We start from the raw sequence: 22091 nt of genomic DNA on the forward strand, positions 1-22091 counted from the left end.
TGTACAAGCTCTAGTCATCCCTCGAATAGACTACGGAATTGTGGCCCTCAGCGGACTCCCGCTAACCACAACTGCACCCTTAAGAGCCTCCCTGAACGCTGCAGCAAGACTCATTACTGGCTCAAGAAAACATTCGCATATATCCCCAGACTTAAAGTCTCTAAAATAGCTGCCTTTTGAAGCCAGAATACAGCTAAAAATTGCAGTTATGACACACGCGGCCGTGCACCACAATGCACCCAACTACCTCGCTCAAAAGTTGTCTATCTCAGGAGGTTCGAGGTCCAATAGAAGCAAAAAAAACCTACTCCTGAAACCTCGTAGATTCCGGAAAGAGAAAACATACAAGCGCTCCTTCTCTGGAATGGCACCCAGGATCTGGAACGCGCTCCCGCCTGAAACTAGGCTGATCTCCTCCACTGCACTCTTCAAGAAAGAGGTGAAATCCATCCTTCTGGCCAAGATCTCCTGAACATGATTGGTGCTGGATCAGAGACTCTGCATGGCTTTGTATCACTGTTCACCTTGTCCTCTGGCACTATACTTCTAACTTGATGTTGTCACTACCAATATATGATACACGTTGGTTCACTCACCAGATGCCCCCACTCAGTGTTCTCGCTACACTAAGACTTTGGTATAAGCCATCCACACACCCAAGGTGCACCTGAACACCCCTGCAGTGGGATCAATGTCTTGTGCCGTCTTATATCACTTGTTTACCTGACTGTATTTTGATATGTTTTATGTATGTTACTATTACCCCACCATGTTAGTGACTATTATACTGCTCCCATTATCTCTGTTCACTCCTACTGCCCCTACCCTGTCTTTGTGAAGCGCTCTGATATCTGTAAGGATCTTGTTCGCGCTATATAAAACTTTGAATAAATAAATAAATAAAGCTCTTTGATAACTTATGGTGGCGTTTGCACCATTAGTGTGTGTGTGTGTATATGTATGTGTGTGTACACACACACACACTCACACGCTCTCTCTCTCACTCTCAAGCATCATTCTCTTACTGGTGTATGTGTTAATAAAAGCTTTTATTAATTGCACTAACTAAAAGTATGCACTGTTGCCTGCTAGGAAAAAGATGCAATTAACTCTCATAGTTCAGGGAAAATGTTCTGAAGGTGTGACTTCAACACACCCACATTCAGAACTTTCTTTTTTGAACACTTGTGGTTTTTTTTTTACAAGGCTAAAATGATGTTTCTCTAAATCATTTCCATATTATCATGTTTGAAAACACTTGTGGTGCGGCTCTCGCCCATAAATATTTTTCATTTTGTTGGGCAATGAGGGATGACTAGTAAAAGTGTTTACTTGACCTTAAGTTGTTTGCCCATTTGACCTTGGATTTACCTGAGAACCTCTGTGAAGCATGTTTGCTGTTGAAGTGTGCAGTCCCTTGACTCAAAAGTATTTTTCCTCCTGAATCATTATAATTTCGTTAACCATTATATGGTCTTTCTGCAGTACTTGTGCATCTTTGAAATGTGCTATCTGGCTAGGCCTGGGGATCTTCTGTCACATTTTTATAGGTTTCAAAAGTCCATTATTGCCATCATTATCACAAAGTAGGGTAAGAAGTAATTTGGTAATATTGTGTGCTCTCTTGAACTGTTCTTCATCTTTCTCTTCTTAACACCTTGGCTGCTAAGGCAATTCCCGCTGGGTGCTGACTATTCAGAATTCCCATTGTTCATGACAAGGTCAGCTCGTCATAAGCACAGCTCCAGTGTACTGCATGACGAGCTGACCTTGTCATGAGCATCCAAAAGGTTAAATGACTAGCTGTTGAGAGTGCCATCATGAGGACTCATGATGTGTGTGCCCACTTTAGAGGTGCCTGAAGAGTCAGTCAAACGAAATTGATGGCAACCTGACAGACTTCCTGATAGTACCTCAGATGATTCTTAATTCTCTGAGGTGTGGTTGGAGCAGGCAACCACAGACATGAGTTGTCCCTCCAGGCTGCATCACTATTAGTTAACAGCAGTTGCAGACACTTTTTTTCTGGGTTTGGAGGAGTGGGGTGTTAATTTGGCAGGCTTGCCCATGAACAAACATCATACCATGCTGAGGTTCCACATGAATGAGCTGCAACTGACAGTGATCAACTTGGCTATAAGTGTTTTTACCTATGATGCACAGGATCCAATTTCAGGAATTAATTTACAACACCTAAAATGTTGCTTGTCCAAATAGAACATGGTGTAGGGTCTGCCTGTTTGCGCAAGAAGGCAATTCAACTTTGAGTCTTGGTCATATACAAAAGAATAAGCAGCTTATCATGCAGGGCCAAAGAATTGGATGGTGACTTCCCTAAGCACAATGCCCTGCAGAAAGCACAAATTGAATATCTTTGGGAGTAGTAGACCATTTTTTTCTTTATTGAGGTATTCCAATGTGGATCTGTTTACTATGAGCAGAAACAGATATCGCAGTGAGTGTTATTTTCTAAAGTTTTTTTTTTGTCGAATCATTAGAGGATGGTCTGAACATTTCCTCCCCGTTACACCTTTTCACCATATTCTGCTTCAGAGAGTGGTACAGATGACTCGTCGTTACTGGGCACTTATTCTTCTTATTGCAAAGGCTTGGACCAGGTGACCTTAGTATCTGGATGTGTTGCTTCTCAATTGCAGACTGCTGTTCCAGTTTCCACTGGGATTAATCCTTCTCAGTTAGGGGAATGTCACTTTTTTCATCCAATTTGCCTGATGAGTTTTTTAAAGCTTTATTAGCCGCAAGTTGCCCTTCTACTAGAACCTGGTATTCTAGCTGATGAAGGATTTTAGCAGCTTGGTGCCGCCCCAATTTTCTAAAGGCGTTGCTGCTGAAACTGTTTGTAATCCTCAAGTTACAGTTTCATTGTTAAAGAATAGCATTATTAATTAATCTTATGAAGGGTTCTTTAATTGCATAATTTTTACAATATTTTGCCTGATTACGCTTTTGTTATTTAAGTTACTTGTGGTTACTAGATTTTTTAAAGGTTTAGAAAATAGATTACCACTGGTAGTGGAATGGGCTGTAAATTTAGTGCTAGCATTCTTTTGAGCCTCTACATTTTTGTTCTTCTTTTTTTTTTTTTTTTTTATTCCACTGTATATTAACAACAAACAATAAAAATATCCGTTTATATCACTTCAAACATGCATATGCTCGGCAAACAATCCCCATATTCCGATACCAATTTTGCGTTTCTTCACCCCTTTGAATATAATCTAAACTCAAGATTAAATAAGTTATACATCTTTGTCCTCCAGCGTTCAAAAGATGGAGCTCTGGTTGAAGCTAATCTACCGCACTGCACAACCTTGCCTCAGTCATAGCGATAAAAATCAGGTATCGATGTTTGAATAGGGGGCCACCCTTCACTAATTGTGGCCCTAGGCCCAGAAGCATAATTGTGGAGGTTATAACAATCAGCATCCCAATGATTCTACTTAACTTACATTTTTGTTCCTTTAAGTGTTTTTTTATTTTGGCACATTTCTACCATTTCAGCAATATTGTCTACTTGGAGAGTCAATGAATTTCAGACCTTGTCCTCCCCTTCCCTTTCAAGAACTAAGATTTGGGCATCAGTTTAAAATCTGGAAGCCAGCTTTGCTAGGATGTGTAAACATACATAGTCATAGCTGATCATAGCATGCATAGCTCTCTGCCCTCACGGCTTATGGGTATGTTATACTTGACCGTCTTCATGCAGGTCAAGTAGAAGAGATTCTTGCAGCTGACAATAATGACTCTAGTGTCTTAGAGGAGAAGTTGATTTGATACACCTAATTAGAGGACATAGTGAAGAAACTTGGATCTGGGCTTGACCACTGACTCTCGGTCTTCTGTAGAAAAAGTTCATTTGTGTGCACAACCTAGAAGTGATCTTTTGAAGAGGATGCACTCGGGCTTTTCATATTGTTTTGCTGTACTAAAAGCTCCCTTCCAGTGCCAATAACGTGTACCACACACCTGATAGAACATGTTTAAGGCTTCCTATATTGAGAAACTTTACAGTCCTGCAGAGAAGTATGTTTTATTACACTGGCTGCAGGCTTTATGGCAAGGATGGTGGCAAATACTCTCCTAGCCTTGGCAAAATTTGTGTAATGTCTGTAAAGTTCCTTGCACTTCTTACAATGATGTATTTGTCATTTGTTTCCTCCTCTCACAAAAATAGTAGAATGGATGCCTATCCTGTTGAAGGACCTTAGTGGTCTTGTTTAATTAACCTTTATACTGTAAAAAGGCAATTTTTAGTGACCCAAACTGACTCTCTTAAGTTGCTGAATATCCCATTTGGCATGTCAATGTATATAAGCTGGGCTGGACCAATACTTTGAGGCAAGTGACATTTTCTTGTTTGTGCGGTAGCAATGTATTGGTTGTCTGTGGCGACTTTAATGTAAATCTCCCGTCACATGCAATTTCTGACTGTTGGGAAATGAGATTCCCAAGTAACCCGGGGTACACCTTTTTCTCTCATCCCCATCTTAAATTTGCAAGATTGGATTATGCTTTTGTATCAGATACCATTATATCCAACTGTTCGGTTGACCGACTACCGAGGGTTCTATCCGATCACAACCCCCTAATCGTTAGCATAAAAATAGGGATTCAGCAAGTAGACTGTAGTAACTGGACATTTGAGAGGGCTTTACTGACTAACGTTAAATATTGTAACCTCATGGAAAACTGGATCCCCGAATTTTTGGAGTATAACCTGGGGAGTGCCCCGCTGGAGGTGGTGTGGGATACACATGGGGGTCCAATTACCCCAAACAGATAAAAGATACCTTTGCAGAGGCACCACAATGGGTCGAAATCCTTCTGTCTATTAATAGCCTCCCAACCAGTAAAGCAACGTGCCTAGACGGAATTCCGGTGGAATTCTATGCCAGATTCAATAAACAATTAAAAGAAATTTTAACCCAGCTGGTTAATCATGTCTTCCAGGGGGGTCGACCACCCAAATCGTGGGATAAGGCCAAGATTATTGTTTTTCCAAAAAAGAATAAAGATCCAACGGATCTAGGGGCCTATCGCCCCATCACACTAATCAATAATGATGCCAAAATATATTCCAAATTACTCGCCAGTAGACTCGCCCCAGTAATTCACAAAATAATTTCTGCCCGACAGCTCGGATTCGTTCCAGGAATATCCACTACCGATCATATCCAAAGGGTGATCACACTCTTTGACATAGCAGACGATACAGGAGATCCTATGGCATTAATACTTCTAGATGCCGAAAAAGCCTTTGATAGGGTCTCCTGGAAATATCTTTGGACCGCTATGTCAAGGAGTGGGATCGGGGATGTATTTATTAATGCGGTTCGTATGATGTATGTCAAGCCAGAAGCAGTGGTTTCGATCAATGGTGAAAACTCAGCTACTATTAAAATATCTAGAGGAACAAGGCAGGGGTGTCCGTGCTCCCCTTTGCTTTTTTCTATATTTATCAGCCCGTTTATCCACAGGTTAGAGACGAATACATCTATCATGCCAATAAAGACCCTTAATGGTGAAACTAAGTCCCTTGCATACGCCGAAGACATCGCGATAGTCACTGCTGATCCAAATAATTCCGTCGATGGAATGGAACAAGAGGCAAAAAATGTTGGAGAAATCTCCGGATATAAACTGAACCGGAATAAAACTCAAATCATAATCAATAGTAAATGTAATTATGCGGATGAAAGAGTGACGGAGAATGCGATGTATCTCGGCGTTAATCTTACCGCTAACTTAAATAATCTTGTAAAACTCAACATGGACCCCCTAATGAAACAAACGGAAAAAGCCTAAAAAAACTCCATAATCTGCACCTAACAATTATCGGAAGATGTAATTTAATTAAAATGTTATTTTTTCCAAAATTCTTATACTTTTTTGCACAATCTGCTTAAACTTTGAACCACTGTTATTTAAGGACATTGACGGTATTTTTGCCCGCTTTATATGGGGATATGGAAGAACTCGTAGAGCTAACAGATTTATCACCTTGCCGACAGACAGAGGAGGTCTCGCACTCCCTAACCTTAAAGTTTATTGGTGGGCGACAGTCCTTAAATATAGTAGACTGCTGTTAACTTCACATCAGGATAATACCCCAGAGCGGTTAGTTCCAACTCCTCAGGAACTTATTCTAGGTGAGCAAGCGAGCGCACATTTGTTGCGACTGACTTACGATTGTCACTTCAAGAAAGTGCGCTTCAAAACTCTTAAAGGCATTTATGCCGCCTGGAATTATGTTCAGAAACATCTGGGGCTGGGTAGGTTCTCGTATTACACGACTCTTACCAGTAATAAAAACCTCCCAGAGATTTTTTCGGATTCTTGTATGACCAGGTTTATCAGATTAGGTATATACCAAATTGGCTCCTTGTATTAGCCAAATGGCTTTACTTCATTTGAATCTTTAAAACATAAATTTGGCCTAGTACATCGGGACTTTTTTAAATACTTACAGGTTAGGGATTTCATTATGAAGAAGGGGGGTGGTCGGGTTGGATTCAAGAAAATTGAGTTAATCGAAACTGTTATTCAGTGTAATAGAGTGAAAATTGGGGAAATATATAACAATTTAATTATTGATCTTCCCAATGACCTGGATAAACATACTCGGAACTGGCAGATTAAACTTGGAACTTCAGTTAGCTCCATACAGAAAGCACTTCAATTTTCTGAGTCACTTTTAATGTCCTATAAATAGCAAGCTCAATTCTATAAAGCTTTTTTCCACTTATATCACACCCCCTATAGGCTTGCAAAATGGAGCACTGGTAAAGGGACTTCATGCCCCAGATGCGCGATGCCAGAAGCTGATCTAATACACATGTTTGCTACATGTGGGGCACTCTGTGCCATTAGATGTGAGATATCTAATTTTCTTTCGGAAATATTTGCGACTAAAATGGAGATAACTACGTCAGAAATAATATTGGGGGTAGACGGTGACATCCGAACGGACAATAGAAAGGGACTTTTGTTCGGCTCTATGGCCGTGCTTAGAATCTGTCTGGCTTTGGCTTGGCTGGACACTGTTCCTCCATCTTTTGAACAATGGCGGGCACGATTATTATCGACATATAATCTGGAAAAAGCAATATACAGCAGGAAGGGTATGAAAAAGAAAAAGAAGGGACTAGATATCTGGTTCCCACTCGCGCATTGCATCGAATGTCTAGAACTGTAACGACTTTAATTATTTTATTGAAAACTTCAGTAGTTTTGTGTTTATGTAATTGGTCTATTTTATTTATGTCCAGTATATGTAGTGTATGATGCTTTGGTTATTAGCTTCGTGGAGAATTGCCCGTATTGGGGTGGGGGTGGGGGGGTGATATAAAATGTTAAGAAAATGTTCTGCAATAAAGATTTTTAAAAAAACAACAACAAAAACAATGTATTGGTTGTATGATTACACTTCCTGGAGAATTGTAAAAATATCATACTAGAGCTCTTTATAATATTAAATCAAAATATTAAAATGGACTAGAAAAAGATGTCAATTTAAAGAAGGCACTAGGTACAAACTCTCTTTTTCTTCAATTTAAAGACAGCACTAGGTACAAACCCTCCTTTTCTCATATTTAGAATGTAAAAGAATTTCAAGTTGAATGTCATGGTAATTTCAACTGCAGTAGCATGAAACATCTCTCATTACACAGACTGCAGAACAATGAGAAATATCCTATATTCATTCTGGTTTATATGTGATATTAATTGTCAAATTAGATTTGAGACATTATTGTGAGCATGAATTATGTGAATGGCTTGTGAAAAGAGGATTAATTTATTCTCCAGATGCTCCTGTTCTAGAACTTGGTGTTTCATGTCTATTTTGGGTGTATATAATTTGTTGTCCTGTCCGTATCTTAAATCTAGTAAAGTTGGATAATTTTTTGTTGCAGGTCATTAATTTTAATCCTACTACCATTGCTGCATTCATAGCTGTGATAGGAATTCTTTCTATATTGGCTCAGGTAAGTTATATTTTTTCGTTTTAATAAACTCAAATATTACACTTTTATAATCTGCAAAAACGATATAAGGAATGGGAAATGTACATCAACCAGTGCTTTGTGCTCCTGCTCTGCAGACAAGGATAGAGAAGTTCCTTTTAATTTAGCCTTCTGCTAAAGTGTGTCCTATCTGGTATTACAAAACCCACAAAAAATGCTCTGATAGAAAATATGTATGCTTATTTTCCATCCCGCGGTGGGTCCTTGGAAAAGAAAATTAGGAGTTGCTCTAATGGATCAGTCAGCACCTCCATGGCTTGACTATCTGTGGGTAGCCATACAACCTCTTTAGCCTGTAGGAGACTTAAAGGGAATTTGGAGGGGCAGTTTCCATTTATAAATGACTTCCATGTGGAGATGTGAGCTGTTCCCCACCTCTGTCATGACAACAGACCACTCGATATGATCCACGTTGTTCAGGGGTGCTAGTTTGAGGTCTTAATATTTGAAAACTATGTGGATCATCACTTCTCATCCAAATATGCCTCAAAAACTGGGGGCTCTTGATCTTAGGAGCATGTCTGAGAGAGGTTACCCTCCCAAAACTAAGATACTCCCTGATATGCATATTATAGCCACTTACTGAGGCTCTGAGTTTTTAGAAAGAATCTTCAACAAAGCAAGGGGAATCCCCTTAATGAGGATCGCCTATTAAGAGCTCCAAGACTTGTGGATAATATCCTACTTTTCCCAACCCTTTGATGTAAGACGTTTTCTATCAAATGGAGAAGAGATAGTGTTATTGCATTCTTATGTGTAATAAACTGGGTTATTAGTTGACTCGGGTGTAAGCCCTGGTCAAGCAGCAACTACAATCCTTGTCAGCATAAGGCACAAGCAAACCCCAATTTAACCTTTGCTCACCCTCTGTAAGCTTGGCACAGAGCAGTCAGGCTTAACTTGGAGACGATGTGTTAAGTATTTGTGCAACACTTCAAACAGTAAAAGAGTGAACACAATACACCAAAAGATCCCACACCAGGTGAGAATATAGAGCAGAATTTAATCCATAAAACAATACTAAAACTGCAAAAATCCAATCGGTATAATCAGAGTTATGATTTTTTAAGAAAAAAGTGTAAAATAGAGCCTAAAAGCACAAAGTGTCAATCACTGCTATCTTGTTGCGCTGGACCAGGTCAAAGTTGAATGTTCAGGTTGACCGCGATCTAGCACAGGTCGAATACAGTCCCCGTTGAAGGTTAACTTTCTCAGGTTTTCGGCAAAGCTTTCCCATTCGCGCTGGAGAGGGCCGTGAGGATCAAAGCATGGGAGGCTGTTGGCATGCCATTGGTGGTCCCCCACGAGCGGTCAATGCTGTAGTTCGAAAAGACATGCAGGTGGCGACTGCTCTGGTTTTATGTGCAATCAGCGTGGTCTCCGTGATAACGGGCCCAATCACAGTCCGAATAGCCCCAAAGATTGACTTAAGCTTACTGAGCCACACTGAGGATACAGGACCTGAGGGACACTATTTAGGGCCAAGGAAATCCTTTCAGCTGGGTCCAGGGGCTGATTGGGGAGCCTTTTATGTCCCTGAGGCTCAGATAAGTAAGCCTGCAGACTAGCCATTGGAGTCACTCTGGGGTCCTGGGTTCAAGATGACACTGCATGTCCAGTTCTTCCCCAGTCAAAAGGGCAGTAGGCAGTAGGTCTGCACAGCAGGGCAGCATTTCTTTAGAGCAGCAGAGTGGCAGTCCTTGTACGGTGGGGTTGGTCTCTGAGGTCCAGTATTTATACACAGCTATACCTTAGAACTGGGGACAAGCTTCTAGAAACATCCTTTTGAAGTTCACAGGTGCCCTGCCTTCCTGGCATGGCCCCAGGCTAACTGCATTTTCCTACTCAGAAGGAGGGGTCAACAGAGTCCAGTCCTGGATCTCAGACAACTAAACACATTTCTGAAGAAACAATTGTTCTGAATGATTGCTCTTCCTCCTGATTATGCAAAAATTAGTTTTTTACCTATATGGATTGTTTGGATGCATACTTCTATATTCCAGTTCACCAAAGAGACAGAAAGTACCTTTGATTCTTGGTAGGGTGACAACATTATCAAATTCAAAGCATTACCTTTGAACCTCTAGTCAGCACCTCAAATATGTATCAAATGTCTTTCTCCAGTAGCTGCTTTTCATCATGTATTGAACAGAGAAAAATCATCCTTAAAACCCCAGACAAAAATCCAGTTCTTGGGTGCATTACTTGATACTCATTTGGGAAATGCTTTGACATCACAGAAAAGGGCAAAACAGTTGCAGATTCTGGCAAGGAATATTTCAACAAGACACTCCATCACAGTGAGACAATGCAAGTCCCCGTTGGGTCTAATTGCATCTTGTATAGGCATCGTCCCGATTTGCAGACTTCATATGAGACAAGTCCAATAAGAGCTAGGTTCACAGTGGAAGCAGGTCGGAGTATCTTGGGAAGATATAGTCCAGATGACAAAGCGGCTAAAATAAGCATTGTTGTGGAGGATGCTTCCAGCAAATCTGAATGTAGGAATTTTATTTTCTACCTCCATTAGACATGATTATCATTATCACGGATGCCTTCATGGGTGGATGGGAGCTCTCAGCAGGAACTTTCACCCAGAGGCCTATGGTCACTGTGGAGAAGACACCTAGCTAAAATATCGGGCCATACGTCTGGGCCTACAAGCGTTCAGTTCTTCCTAGACTACCAGTTAACCAGTCCTAGTCAGAACAGACAACACAACGTCTTTGTTCTACATAGCCAAAGAAGGAGCACATTCCCAATCCCTTTCCGAAGAGGATCAACTTCTGAGGAATTGGGCCTTTTCTCATGAAACTGACATAGCAGTGGAACATCTACCAGCCTGCCAGAATGATCAGGTGGATTCACTCTGTCTTCAGCTGTTGGATTGTCACAAGTGGACCAGGTGGATTACCTATTTAATCAGTGGTGTCACTTCACAATCGATCTCATCACCACTCCGGAAATCAGCAAATGCCAGTGCTTTGACAGCAGGTTTTGACATCCAGACAAATCCCTTTCGATCATTTGGTCCAAGATCTTTGCTTGCGGTTTTCCTCTGTTCCCCTGATCCCCGGGTGTTGAAGGCAACGATAGATCAATGCACTCTGATTCTCGGTGCTCCGGCGTGACCACACCATTATTGGTACAGCAAACTACTACTGTTATCAGCTCATTCAGCCATTCCTCTGAAAATGCATCCCAGGATTCTTTCTAGACATCACAGAGAGATTCTCCATCAGGATTCCAAATGTCTGAACTTGACATCATGGTACCTGGTGAACTAGAGGATGCTATTTGGGATCTGTCACAAGGATGTAGAAATATTTGGGCACAGGCTCGAGTTCCGGAACCATCAAGATATACAACGCCAAGTGGAAACCTTTCTTTATATGGTCTTCATCCACTGAGAAAGCCTCATCAAATACTTCCATATTTGTTTAATCCGGTGAACACTGGACTTAAATACTTTTCAGTCAGGGTCCATTTGGCTGCAGTTTCCTGTATTTGGAGACCTGAGCGGGCAACATCATCTCTATTCTCCCAATTAATCATATAACAGTTTCTGAAAGCGCTCTTTAAGAACATTTCCACCACTTTGACATCAACCAGTTCCATGGGAAAATAATACTGTCCACCGTCAGTTGATGCTCCTACTTTTGAACCAATACATAAGACACATTTGAAATTTGTCTCTTTGAAGACTGCACTTCTTCTAACTTTAACATCGGATAGGTACGTGGGAGAGATTCAAGCTTTCAGCATCAAGGAACCTTTCCTTGGGTCCACAAAGGACAAAGTATTCTTGAGAACCAACCCAAAGTTTATACCCAAGGTACCTACTGACTTTCATTTGAATTAACCAGTCATTCTTCCAAAATCCATACACGTCAGTAGAAAGATGACTGCATTCATTGGATCTATGTCGATGTCTCAGATTTTACATAGATAAAACACAGCACATATGTACTCCAGACTAGTTGTGTCTTTTGAACAGCCAAGACCAGGTCATCCCCTGTCCAAGTTGAGGATAGCTTGTTAGCTCTCTGCCTGTTTTTCCTTATGTCATGCCAAGCCCAAGCCCCCACTCCAGGAACGAGTGAGGGCACGTTCCACTAGCAGCATGGCATCAACTGCTGCACTCTACGCTGGGGTGCCCTTGTAAGACATCTGTTGGGAAGCTACCTGGAAGAGCCATCACACATTCACAAAGCACTACTGTCTAGATGTGGATACATAAGCTGGTAAAGATGAGCCTTCTTCCTGCTTCTGTTAAGTATTACGTACACTGTTGGCTAATCTGATTCAAGCATGTGAATATGTAAAAGTTCTAATGTTGGGGAAAAGAAGGTAGTTACTTGTAACTCCATTTGTCAAACATTGATATATTTTATTTATTCACATGTGACCCTTTCATCAGCCTGGTCAGAGGCTCATCTTATATTATATTCACACTTGCGCTATGAAATGTTAGCTATGGCAGCCTCTAGGGGGGTAGGGGAGCTTAAGCTTCCACCTCATTGACTGAAGCGTGGGTGGTTTTACATGAGGTGGATAGGCTACTAAATGTTCAATGTTGTTTGAGGAATATGGCAATTATACGCTGCTATTTTAATGTACCGGGGGATTCCCAGACTGACGACTGTCAATAATTCAAGCATGTGAATATATAAAATATATTGGTGTGGGAGAACTGGAGTTAAAGGTAAGTAACTAATTTCTTCTCTGGTCAATCCTCTTTGGAGTTTAACTTTTAAAACCTCAGTTTCTATATTATTTGAGTAAAATCTCATCTCCTTGCTGAGCTCTTATAAACCTGCTGCCTGAGGCTATGAAAACCCCTTTGTTAGACTCTTGTTTTCTGTGCTTTTAAAGTCCATTTGCTTTTGTAGGGTGAGGGCCGGCGTTCAATTTAATAATGTAGATACAAACATTTGTGCAAATGCTTAAATCAGAGATCTAAGTGATATGCCTCCGTACATATTGTTAAAGGGAACTAAGCAGATTATAGTATAAGAGCCTTAGCAGAGAAATTTTCTAAGTCGGAATTCGAGGACGGCATGAACTTTAACACAATTCTTACATATTGGTAAGTCTCTGTCCTAGCCAGTCTACTATCTTTTAACCACCAGATATAATTTAGTGTCTGATCGGTAATGATTTTATTAGAGGTTTAGGAGTGCTGATATCAAGTTTAATCATATAGTAGTTTTCATCTAGGATATTTAGCTGGCGCTACAGTCTTGCTGGTGTGTAATCTTTATAACTAAATCATCGGCATACAGAAGAACATTAACATGCCATTCTCTTTCTTTCATCCGGAATACTCCTCCTGCAACCAAAGTCTTAAGGGGGTTGGATAAAAACAAAGCAAATAATAGGGGTTTAAAGACCCAGCCCTGCTTCATACAATTAACAATACTAATGTCAGTGAGCTGGCCTCTTTCACCTATTTGTATTTTGGTCCAAGGATCTATGTACAAGATTTTAACAAGGCCAGGACGCCTTTTGGAATGCACAGGCCCTGTAGTTTTCTTCAAAGACAAAACAATCAGTGTATCAAAAGCAGCACAAAAGTCAGCACTACTCACATATAAATTACTCTCCATTGTATACGTTTATGCTATTTAGGTCAAGGAACTCTTAATGTATAAACCTGGCACCATGATTTTCTTTGCAATACATAGCTAATTGGAATTAGGACACATTCACACACCCATTCCTCAAATTCTAGTAATATATCATTTTACTAAAATGTTTTGCTGAAGAATCATGCAGAGATAAAAGTTAATGTGAGCTGGTATTACTTCCATCACCCCTCTTATTAATTGACTTGGTCATTGAACCATTCCAAGTGTGAGGAATAATCCCTATTTCTCTACATAAAAAAGGGGTAAATAAATGTATGACTAGGTTTGGTAGAGGATCAGTACCACGGGCACAGCTAGAACTGGACAAAGTTTATTATGCTACATACGTATCTAAATTACATTTTTGGAGAAGATCTGTACCATAGGAGTAACCCTTGCAGTTCATTTCAGTTGAGTCTGCAGCCCCAAACAGTGAATCAATATATTTTCCCGCCTTCCTACACAGTGATATTGCCATGTTTGCTTCCTCAGTCTTTTCCTCTGTTGCTATATAAATACTTCTATATCTTTAGCTTCTGTAATTCCCTCAGAGCCCAGGTGTTCTTTCTGGCTATTATTTTCCCTCCTAATAATGGTTCTTTATTTTTATGCATGCCCGGAATAATAAAATTCTTTAATTTCGTCCATACCGTCCGAATATTCATAAAATATATTTCTAAGTATAGTATAGTTAACTATACTCTGCGAGTCAAACAAATAATTGACATTTGTTCCAAATTTCAAACCAAGAGGTACTACATTGATTCTTTAATATAATTTGCAAATGTTGCTGGTAATTATGTATTTTGTTTTCTCTGTTTATATTAACATACTCAGAGAGCTCATCCAGGGCAGTATTCCAGTCGTGCCCACATAGTTTACTTTTCCCTTCGAGATGTATAATTCATTATAGCAAATAGAACTGCCTTCTGCTTGATTATTACATGAATGTCAATAGTGATGTTCTCTGAAAGGTGTTCACGTTCTTCCTTTCAGTACTTAGCAAAGGGCCAGTTATCAATCATGAAGTAATCAATAGGACAAGGTACATTTCTTCTAAAAAATTGTGAGCCTAGCTGGCCTATCACCATGTGTGTGACCATTACCAATACATTGTTCAGATGCTCTAAACTATTGCAATATAACTGGGTTTTTTAGATGAAGCTTCTATTTCATAAATATGTTTGAGGTTACAGAAAGTATCCCACTTGCCTCTGCCATTTTATTGATATTAGTGGTATGCACATATTTGTCGGGCATTCTAGTGTTCATATCTTCTCTCGAAAGTAATTGTGTTCCAAAGTACTGTTCTTTAATATTATTAGTGCTTTTTCAGGTTTCTTTGATGGATATTTGTCGGGCATTCTAGTGTTCATATCTTCTCTAGAAAGTAATGGTGTTCCAAAGTAATGTTCTTTAATATTATTAGTGCTTTTTCAGGTTTCTTTGATGGATCCATTTTAAAACTGTCATGCCTTAAATATAAATTCCAAACAATGTTTTACACTTTATTACTGTCTTGCAAATCCACTTTTACTGCCATTATTTATTTTAGTTTTAAATCCAGTTTGAAGGTCACACTGCTTAACTGGGGGCTAACTAGAAAGGACAAGCTCCCATTACTTGACTAATCAGGCCAGATATTGCCAGAAAAATAACTGAATACATCTAGAGTTAGGGCACCACTTTTCATGGAGTAATGAAATAGAATTGCATTTTGAAAATTGTAATTTGTGTACTCTAACCTATGTGCAAATCTAAATACATTCCAAGATACTATGTCCACCATCCCTAGGCCCGCATCTTCTTTAGGAATGCTTCCCAATTGCTCTACTGTTTTTGTGAGTGCACTAAATTAATTTGCGAATTTGTACATTAATTTGTAAGCTTAATAAACCTTTCCTTTTCTTAAAAGGAGGGAAATGTAATCACTATTTAAATTTCAGTAGATTCCTCTTTCAAATATTTTAAAGAATGGTATTAAGTAATTTAGACGGTCCAGAGCAAAATGGCTATTATAACCATTGTGAAGTCCTATTTATCAAGGTGCTTGCTACAGCCGAATTCCTGTGTCTAGATGGTGGAATGTTGACTGACAACATTTCTGCTTAAGGCAGTCAAGCCAACTAGCGAAGTTCGAATTCCATTGGCAATCGATTAGTGGCATTTATGTCTATTTTGATTATGCTTCTATTCTCATCTCTGCAAATCTGGAAGTCTGACAACTCGAGGCACAAAATCAAGCCAAGCAGTGGCATGTCTGTGATAACGCCACAAAACGAGGTGGTCAGTGATCATTGGCGGACAGGGATCGAAGCCAGGACGAAGATATCGTAGGTTATGCAGCAGGTGCTGCTCTACAGACTGCAGTCCACAACATACAAAATGTGGGGCATTTTAATCCCATTGAACGAGTTGTAAAGAGACGCTGAGAGGGATATGAGCACGTTAGATGACTCAAACTTTTAGTTGAGTCTCAATGAATGCCTTTCACTTAGTAGTTTCTCTTAGCTTAAATTCAAAATGTACTTCAAATTCGAACTTGGTTTAAAGATACATAGCCGTTGTGCAAGTCAGTTTTCAGAATCCGACACAATAAAAACTTGATGCAGCAAGTGTGATGTGCGTCATTGGAGTTGTACCTGGATATGATTTTACAGTTTAAAATGATTTCCCATGTTTCCTGCCTTTTGCAGACTGTGTTTCTCAGTATCCTGATGAGATCGATTGGAAGCAAGAACACTGTCCTCCTCGGCCTCGGGTTTCAAATGCTCCAGCTGGCCTGGTACGGTTTTGGATCCCAGCATTGGTAAGCACGCAACTAGTTGGACAGAACTTATTATTTTGTTCTGTAATAGGTAGACACTTTTGAGCCCGAAAGCATCTTTTCAGGTTTCAACAGGTAAAGGTTTGAGCTATGTCAATAAAACTCTTTACAAGAAAGGAGTATCACCATACCACTGATATGCCGTTTTAAAAAAAAAAAATGAGTAAAGCTACTTTACACCCGTTTTTGTTGATTTGTTTGTGATTTTCACTCACAAAAGATAAAGACAGATGTCTACATGTGTAATGGTTTAGTTGCACTACTAGTCCATCTTTAAGTTCAGTCGTTTAGTATAAATGCAACAGTTCTGCAGGTAAAACAATTCTACCTAAGCCGAAAACAATCTGAATTCAGCTAGGCAGCAGCAATCTCTAAGCATTGAAGGTGTTCTATTGCAAACGTGGCACACTTGTGAGTGTATATTGAGATGCACCATAAGTGCTTCATGTCCCTTTTGCTTTGGATGGATTTCAGTGCATTCCGAAAGCTTTTCCCAGAACTGTAGCATCTGTGTATATGCAGGAGAGCTGGAGTTCGACCCTACAACCGGAAATGGGTCCTTGCTCTCTAGGGGCACACTCAGTCGAGCTGGGGGGCAAAAGCAGAGGTGTTGCTTAGCTGTGCTGGGTACATGCAGCCCAGACTGGAATTAAAGCACATGCCTGAACAGTGGTGCTTAACCAATTCAGTTGGTTAATGGACAACTGGCAACGAAAAGTTTGAAAAAGCATGCAAGGTGCCTAAATTCTCTGGGATGACAGAGGGGAAAGGCAGTCAGTGGGACAGTGATAAGAACCTGGAACAGTCTGCCAGAATCGAGCAGGGTGCACCTGATGCGTCTTGCCATTTTGCTGTGCTGACACTGTTGCACAAGAGGGGGGTCTTGTTTGCAGAAATGAGCGCTAGGAGAAAACTGTCTTCATTTCAGTGCAAACAGGGTGTCTGAATGATTCCCTAGTTTTGCACGTGCCTCCCCTCTTTAGACAGTGGTTCTCTTGGTAGGACTTTACAGTGCTCATCCAAGTGGTTCTTAAGATATGTGCTGGCAGCTTCTTTGCTTTCAGGATAGTCAACATTATTTTTCCTTCACTGAAAAATAACAATAGGCTTTCCTTTAGCAGTCTTGAGCCTGCTTATATATTCAAATAGTTGTTTTTGGGGACAGACTACTAGTCACTTGCAGTGAGTGAAACATTTGAATATTTAGGGTAACCAATCAAGTTGAAGTGAATCTTTCTGCAAGCACATTTCAAATCATGAAAATGAACAACAATGTTGCCAATGTTACCAATTTGATTAGGATAGCAGCCACCCCATAATACTAATTGAAAATGCATACTGCTTTCAGTCATCCTGCCAACAAAGAAATGCTGTTGGCCTTTGACTCACCTATGTCAGAGCTGACGGCAGGGGAATTGGATAGGAAGAATGCACATCTCTTTTGATAAGGAAATAGCAATTGCCACTTCCATGAAGGTGGTCTTTGTAACTGTGCTTTTTCAGTATGTGTTGTTGTAGATCACATGCTTTGAACTATCCTGCTGACTAAGGGGTTGAATTCGATGTGGTTGTACATGGCTCTGACCATCGGTTGGAGCCGTTCCAACCTCATCGAAATGTCCTGTTTGGATTCCTTTCCGACTGACCTATTATGATGGTCGGTCAGAAAGGAATCCAAACGGGCTTTCCAAATCGCTTCCGACTGGCTTGGAGAGCCTGTCTGCCATTCGGAAACGGGCCAGTAATCTTAATGGGGGGCTCTTTCGGCCTGAGGGATTACAATGGTCGATTCGCACAGCCGTTCTGTGCCGGCCCTTCTGACACAGAAAGGCTGTTGGAATCCGACTTTGGGGAGCCCCAGCAAGGCCCACATGGATGCAAGGACTCCGGGTGGTGGCTGAGGATGCGCCTATGATGCCCCCATGTTGATCCCTGCACCCGGTAGCAGGCACCTTAAGGTGCCTGCCACCCGGTGCAGGGATAAAAAGCACCCCAGTTCTTTACAATGAATAGGTGTGCGAACGAACAGTGTTCGGTCACATCCTAATTGCTGGTTTGGGACCACCGACAGGAGATCGGTCTGTCCCAGTTCCAGATTGATGTCGGACAGACTCAGGTCTGTCTGACATCGAAATCTGCCCCTAAGTGTAGTTTGAAATATTACAACTCATTTACTTCAAGAATTGAGTGTTGGTTTGGGGAGTAGGTAGTGATCTGGTAGCAGAAAACCAAATGCATCAGCACACACACTCCACCGTGATTTTTTTTTTTTTCCGACATTGGGTTCAGAGCTAAACTTCTGTCGCAAAAGGAAACTTTGGATTTTATGGTCGACCTACAGTACGGGAAAGTACAGAAAAATATTTTACTTTAACAAAGCTCTAGAAATGAAGCGCTTTAGCATCAGTGCCTGATGACCAACAACCTGGGCTTTGAAGTCGAAACAAAGCGAGCTGTATGGCTTGTCAGTGTTTTAAGCCTATAATGCCTCCAGTGTGTTGAAGGTGCAGAATGAGATATTTTCAGAGGTTTATTAAGATATTGATGCCAGCAAAGACATTCATGCTGCCAGGATAAGGAGACCTAATTCTGATACAAAGGGGTCTGATTACGATTATGTGTTGGCATCGATTTAAACCTCAGGATACAAAAAAAATGTCATCCATGGAGAGATGCTCCAAAACACATCACGTTCAACAGTGTGCGAGCAGACTTACTCCCGATCCCGACTCCAGTTTTAGGATAGATTCAGAAAAGGGGGTGGTGATGAACAGAGTGTCTGAATTAAGCAGACCACTCTTACCCAGTCCAAAGATCAGGGCTTGATCCATCACCGTTCTTTATCTCACTGCCCCATCCCAGCTCAGAACCTGGCTATATGCAAATTAGTCCGTCCCTGGCCCAGTGCATCATGGGAACAGGGCAGACCAAACTACCAAGCCAATTCTTCACCAGAAAAGGAGACAAGCTACCGGGGACCGGTTTCTGGCATTTCAGCCTCTTCGGCCCGGCTTGCTTGAATCCTGATGGAGCAGTGAGAAAGGGACTCATGTCTGAGTATACCCTGCCACACCTATAGTGGCCAAAACCGATTCAGAAAAGGGGGTGGTGATGAACAGAGTGTCTGAATTAAGCAGACCACTCTTACCCAGTCCAAAGATCAGGGCTTGATCCATCACCGTTATTTATCTCACTGCCCCATCCCAGCTCAGAACCTGGCTATATGCAAATTAGTCCGTCCCTGGCCCAGTGCATCATGGGAACAGGGCAGACCAAACTACCAAGCCAATTCTTCACCAGAAAAGGAGACAAGCTACCAGGGACCGGTTTCTGGCATTTCAGCCTCTTCGGCCCGGCTTGCTTGAATCCTGATGGAGCAGTGAGAAAGGGACTCATGTCTGAGTATACCCTGCCACACCTATAGTGGCCAAAACCGATTCAGAAAAGGGGGTGGTGATGAACAGAGTGTCTGAATTAAGCAGACCACTCTTACCCAGTCCAAAGATCAGGGCTTGATCCATCACCCTTATTTATCTCACTGCCCCATCCCAGCTCAGAACCTGGCTATATGCAAATTAGTCCGTCCCTGGCCCAGTGCATCATGGGAACAGGGCAGACCAAACTACCAAGCCAATTCTTCACCAGAAAAGGAGACAAGCTACCGGGGACCGGTTTCTGGCATTTCAGCCTCTTCGGCCCGGCTTGCTTGAATCCTGATGGAGCAGTGAGAAAGGGACTCATGTCTGAGTATACCCTGCCACACCTATAGTGGCCAAAACCGATTCAGAAAAGGGGGTGGTGATGAACAGAGTGTCTGAATTAAGCAGACCACTCTTACCCAGTCCAAAGATCAGGGCTTGAATTGGCTTTTGTAGTCTGGTCTGCCCTGTTCCCATGATGCACTGGGCCAGGGACAGACTAATTTGCATACAGCCAGGTTCCGAAACTGGGATGGTGCAATGAGCTAAAAAACGGTGTTGGATCTAGCCCTGATCTCTTGACTGGGTGTGAGTACTCTGCTTAATTCAGAGACTCTGTCCATCACCACCCCTTGTTGTAAATAATTTTGTCCACCCTAAGCGTGGAAGGGTATACTCAGATGTGAGTCCCTTGCTCATTGCACCATCAGGATTCAAGCAAGCCGGGCCGAAGACGCCTGAAATGGCAGAAACCGGTCCCCGGAAGCTTGTTTCCTTCCCAGTGTAAGAATTGGCTTTTGTAGTCTGGTCTGCCCTGTTCCCATGATGCACTGGGCCAGGGACAGACTAATTTGCATACAGCCAGGTTCTGAAACTGGGATGGTGCAATGAGCTAAAAAACGGTGTTGGATCTAGCCCTGATCTCTTGACTGGGTGAGAGTACTCTGCTTAATTCAGAGACTCTGTCCATCACCACCCCTTGTTGTAAATAATATCCAGTTTTAGGATAGCCAGGGTCCTCTGAAACACACGAAGAATTGGTCCTGAAAAATGCCTTCAACTTGGAAGGAAGACCAGCCTTAAAAGACTGCCTCTGAAGAGGCATGCTGCTTCGACAGAGCCTCAATTCCACACTGTACCTCAGCTCAAGAAACTGAGCTGAAACTTATTTTTAATGATTGTTTCACCTATACACATATGATATAGGTAATAAAAACATGTTTACATTGATCCTGACAAAGGTCACAGCAAAGATTCAGAAGGATGTGATCAGGCCCACAGACCTACACATATAAAAAAAATCCTTTCTCGCAGAATTCAACACTTTTCCAGTAGCATAGCTATTAATAATAAAGTAACATTTGAGGACTCCCTTTCTCCTGAATTACCCCAATACCATTGTCCATATGCTTACAGACAGCTGAGCCAGTAACACTGCTACTACTTTAGAAGACCCAGCACCACAAGTATATAGTATCCCATACTCTCCTTCTACGTCTCCACCACATTAGCTATGGAAAATTGTGAGAATCTGGGTCAAGCAAGTAATGAGCTTGCGCCTTGTTCTGAGGTTGCATGGGATACATATTTTGTATTTATTGTATGGGTCTCTGTAAAGTGCTCTATCACTCATATACAGTTGCTCTTGGCGCTGATATGCCAAAGATGGCATGTGCTGCTAGGTGAGTTACTTCATCCTGGTTAACAAAGCTTTGTTTTGAGGATTTTGCAAAACCTGAGTAGGTGGATTCTGCTCAAATTGGTAGCTGCATGCGTTATACAAGTCATCTTGAACTAGATGTGTTCATTTACAGGCAGCTGCTGCAGCTGTTTGTGATAGGGGTTTATGTGATCAATTTTGTTAAGGCAGAACTCTGGTCAAACTATGTCATTCTGAAGTTTCTAAACACCGTATAAGTTTTCTTAGGTAGGCCAAGATAGGCAGCATTACCATAATCTACCGGAGACTGAATGAAAGCATTGTCAGCTGTCGTTCTGTGTGAAAAAGATAAAAAGAGGAAAATACCCTTCGGTTATTTGAAATGAAAAATGCAAGATTTGGTTACAGCAGATAACAGAGGTTCAAACAGTACTTACGGTCTCATTTACAAAGCACATTTGGGGTTGTAAACCCCGTGATTGACAAAATCGCAGGTTTGGAAAAAGGGGT

General features: G+C 41.3%; 1 protein-coding gene across 1 annotated transcript in view; it reads left to right on the forward strand.

The window, feature by feature from the left end:
- LOC144818333 (hippocampus abundant transcript-like protein 1) overlaps positions 1–22091 on the forward strand; it is a 365697-nt gene that overhangs the window by 300855 nt on the left and 42751 nt on the right. Inside the window, exons 8-9 of the mRNA XM_078675662.1 lie at positions 7935–8006; positions 16372–16484. Coding sequence (XP_078531788.1) covers positions 7935–8006; positions 16372–16484 — 185 coding nt within the window. The remainder of the gene's footprint in view (positions 1–7934; positions 8007–16371; positions 16485–22091) is intronic.

The sequence above is a fragment of the Lissotriton helveticus genome, chromosome 2_1, assembly GCF_964261635.1.
Source record: "Lissotriton helveticus chromosome 2_1, aLisHel1.1, whole genome shotgun sequence".
Taxonomy (NCBI): domain Eukaryota; kingdom Metazoa; phylum Chordata; class Amphibia; order Caudata; family Salamandridae; genus Lissotriton; species Lissotriton helveticus.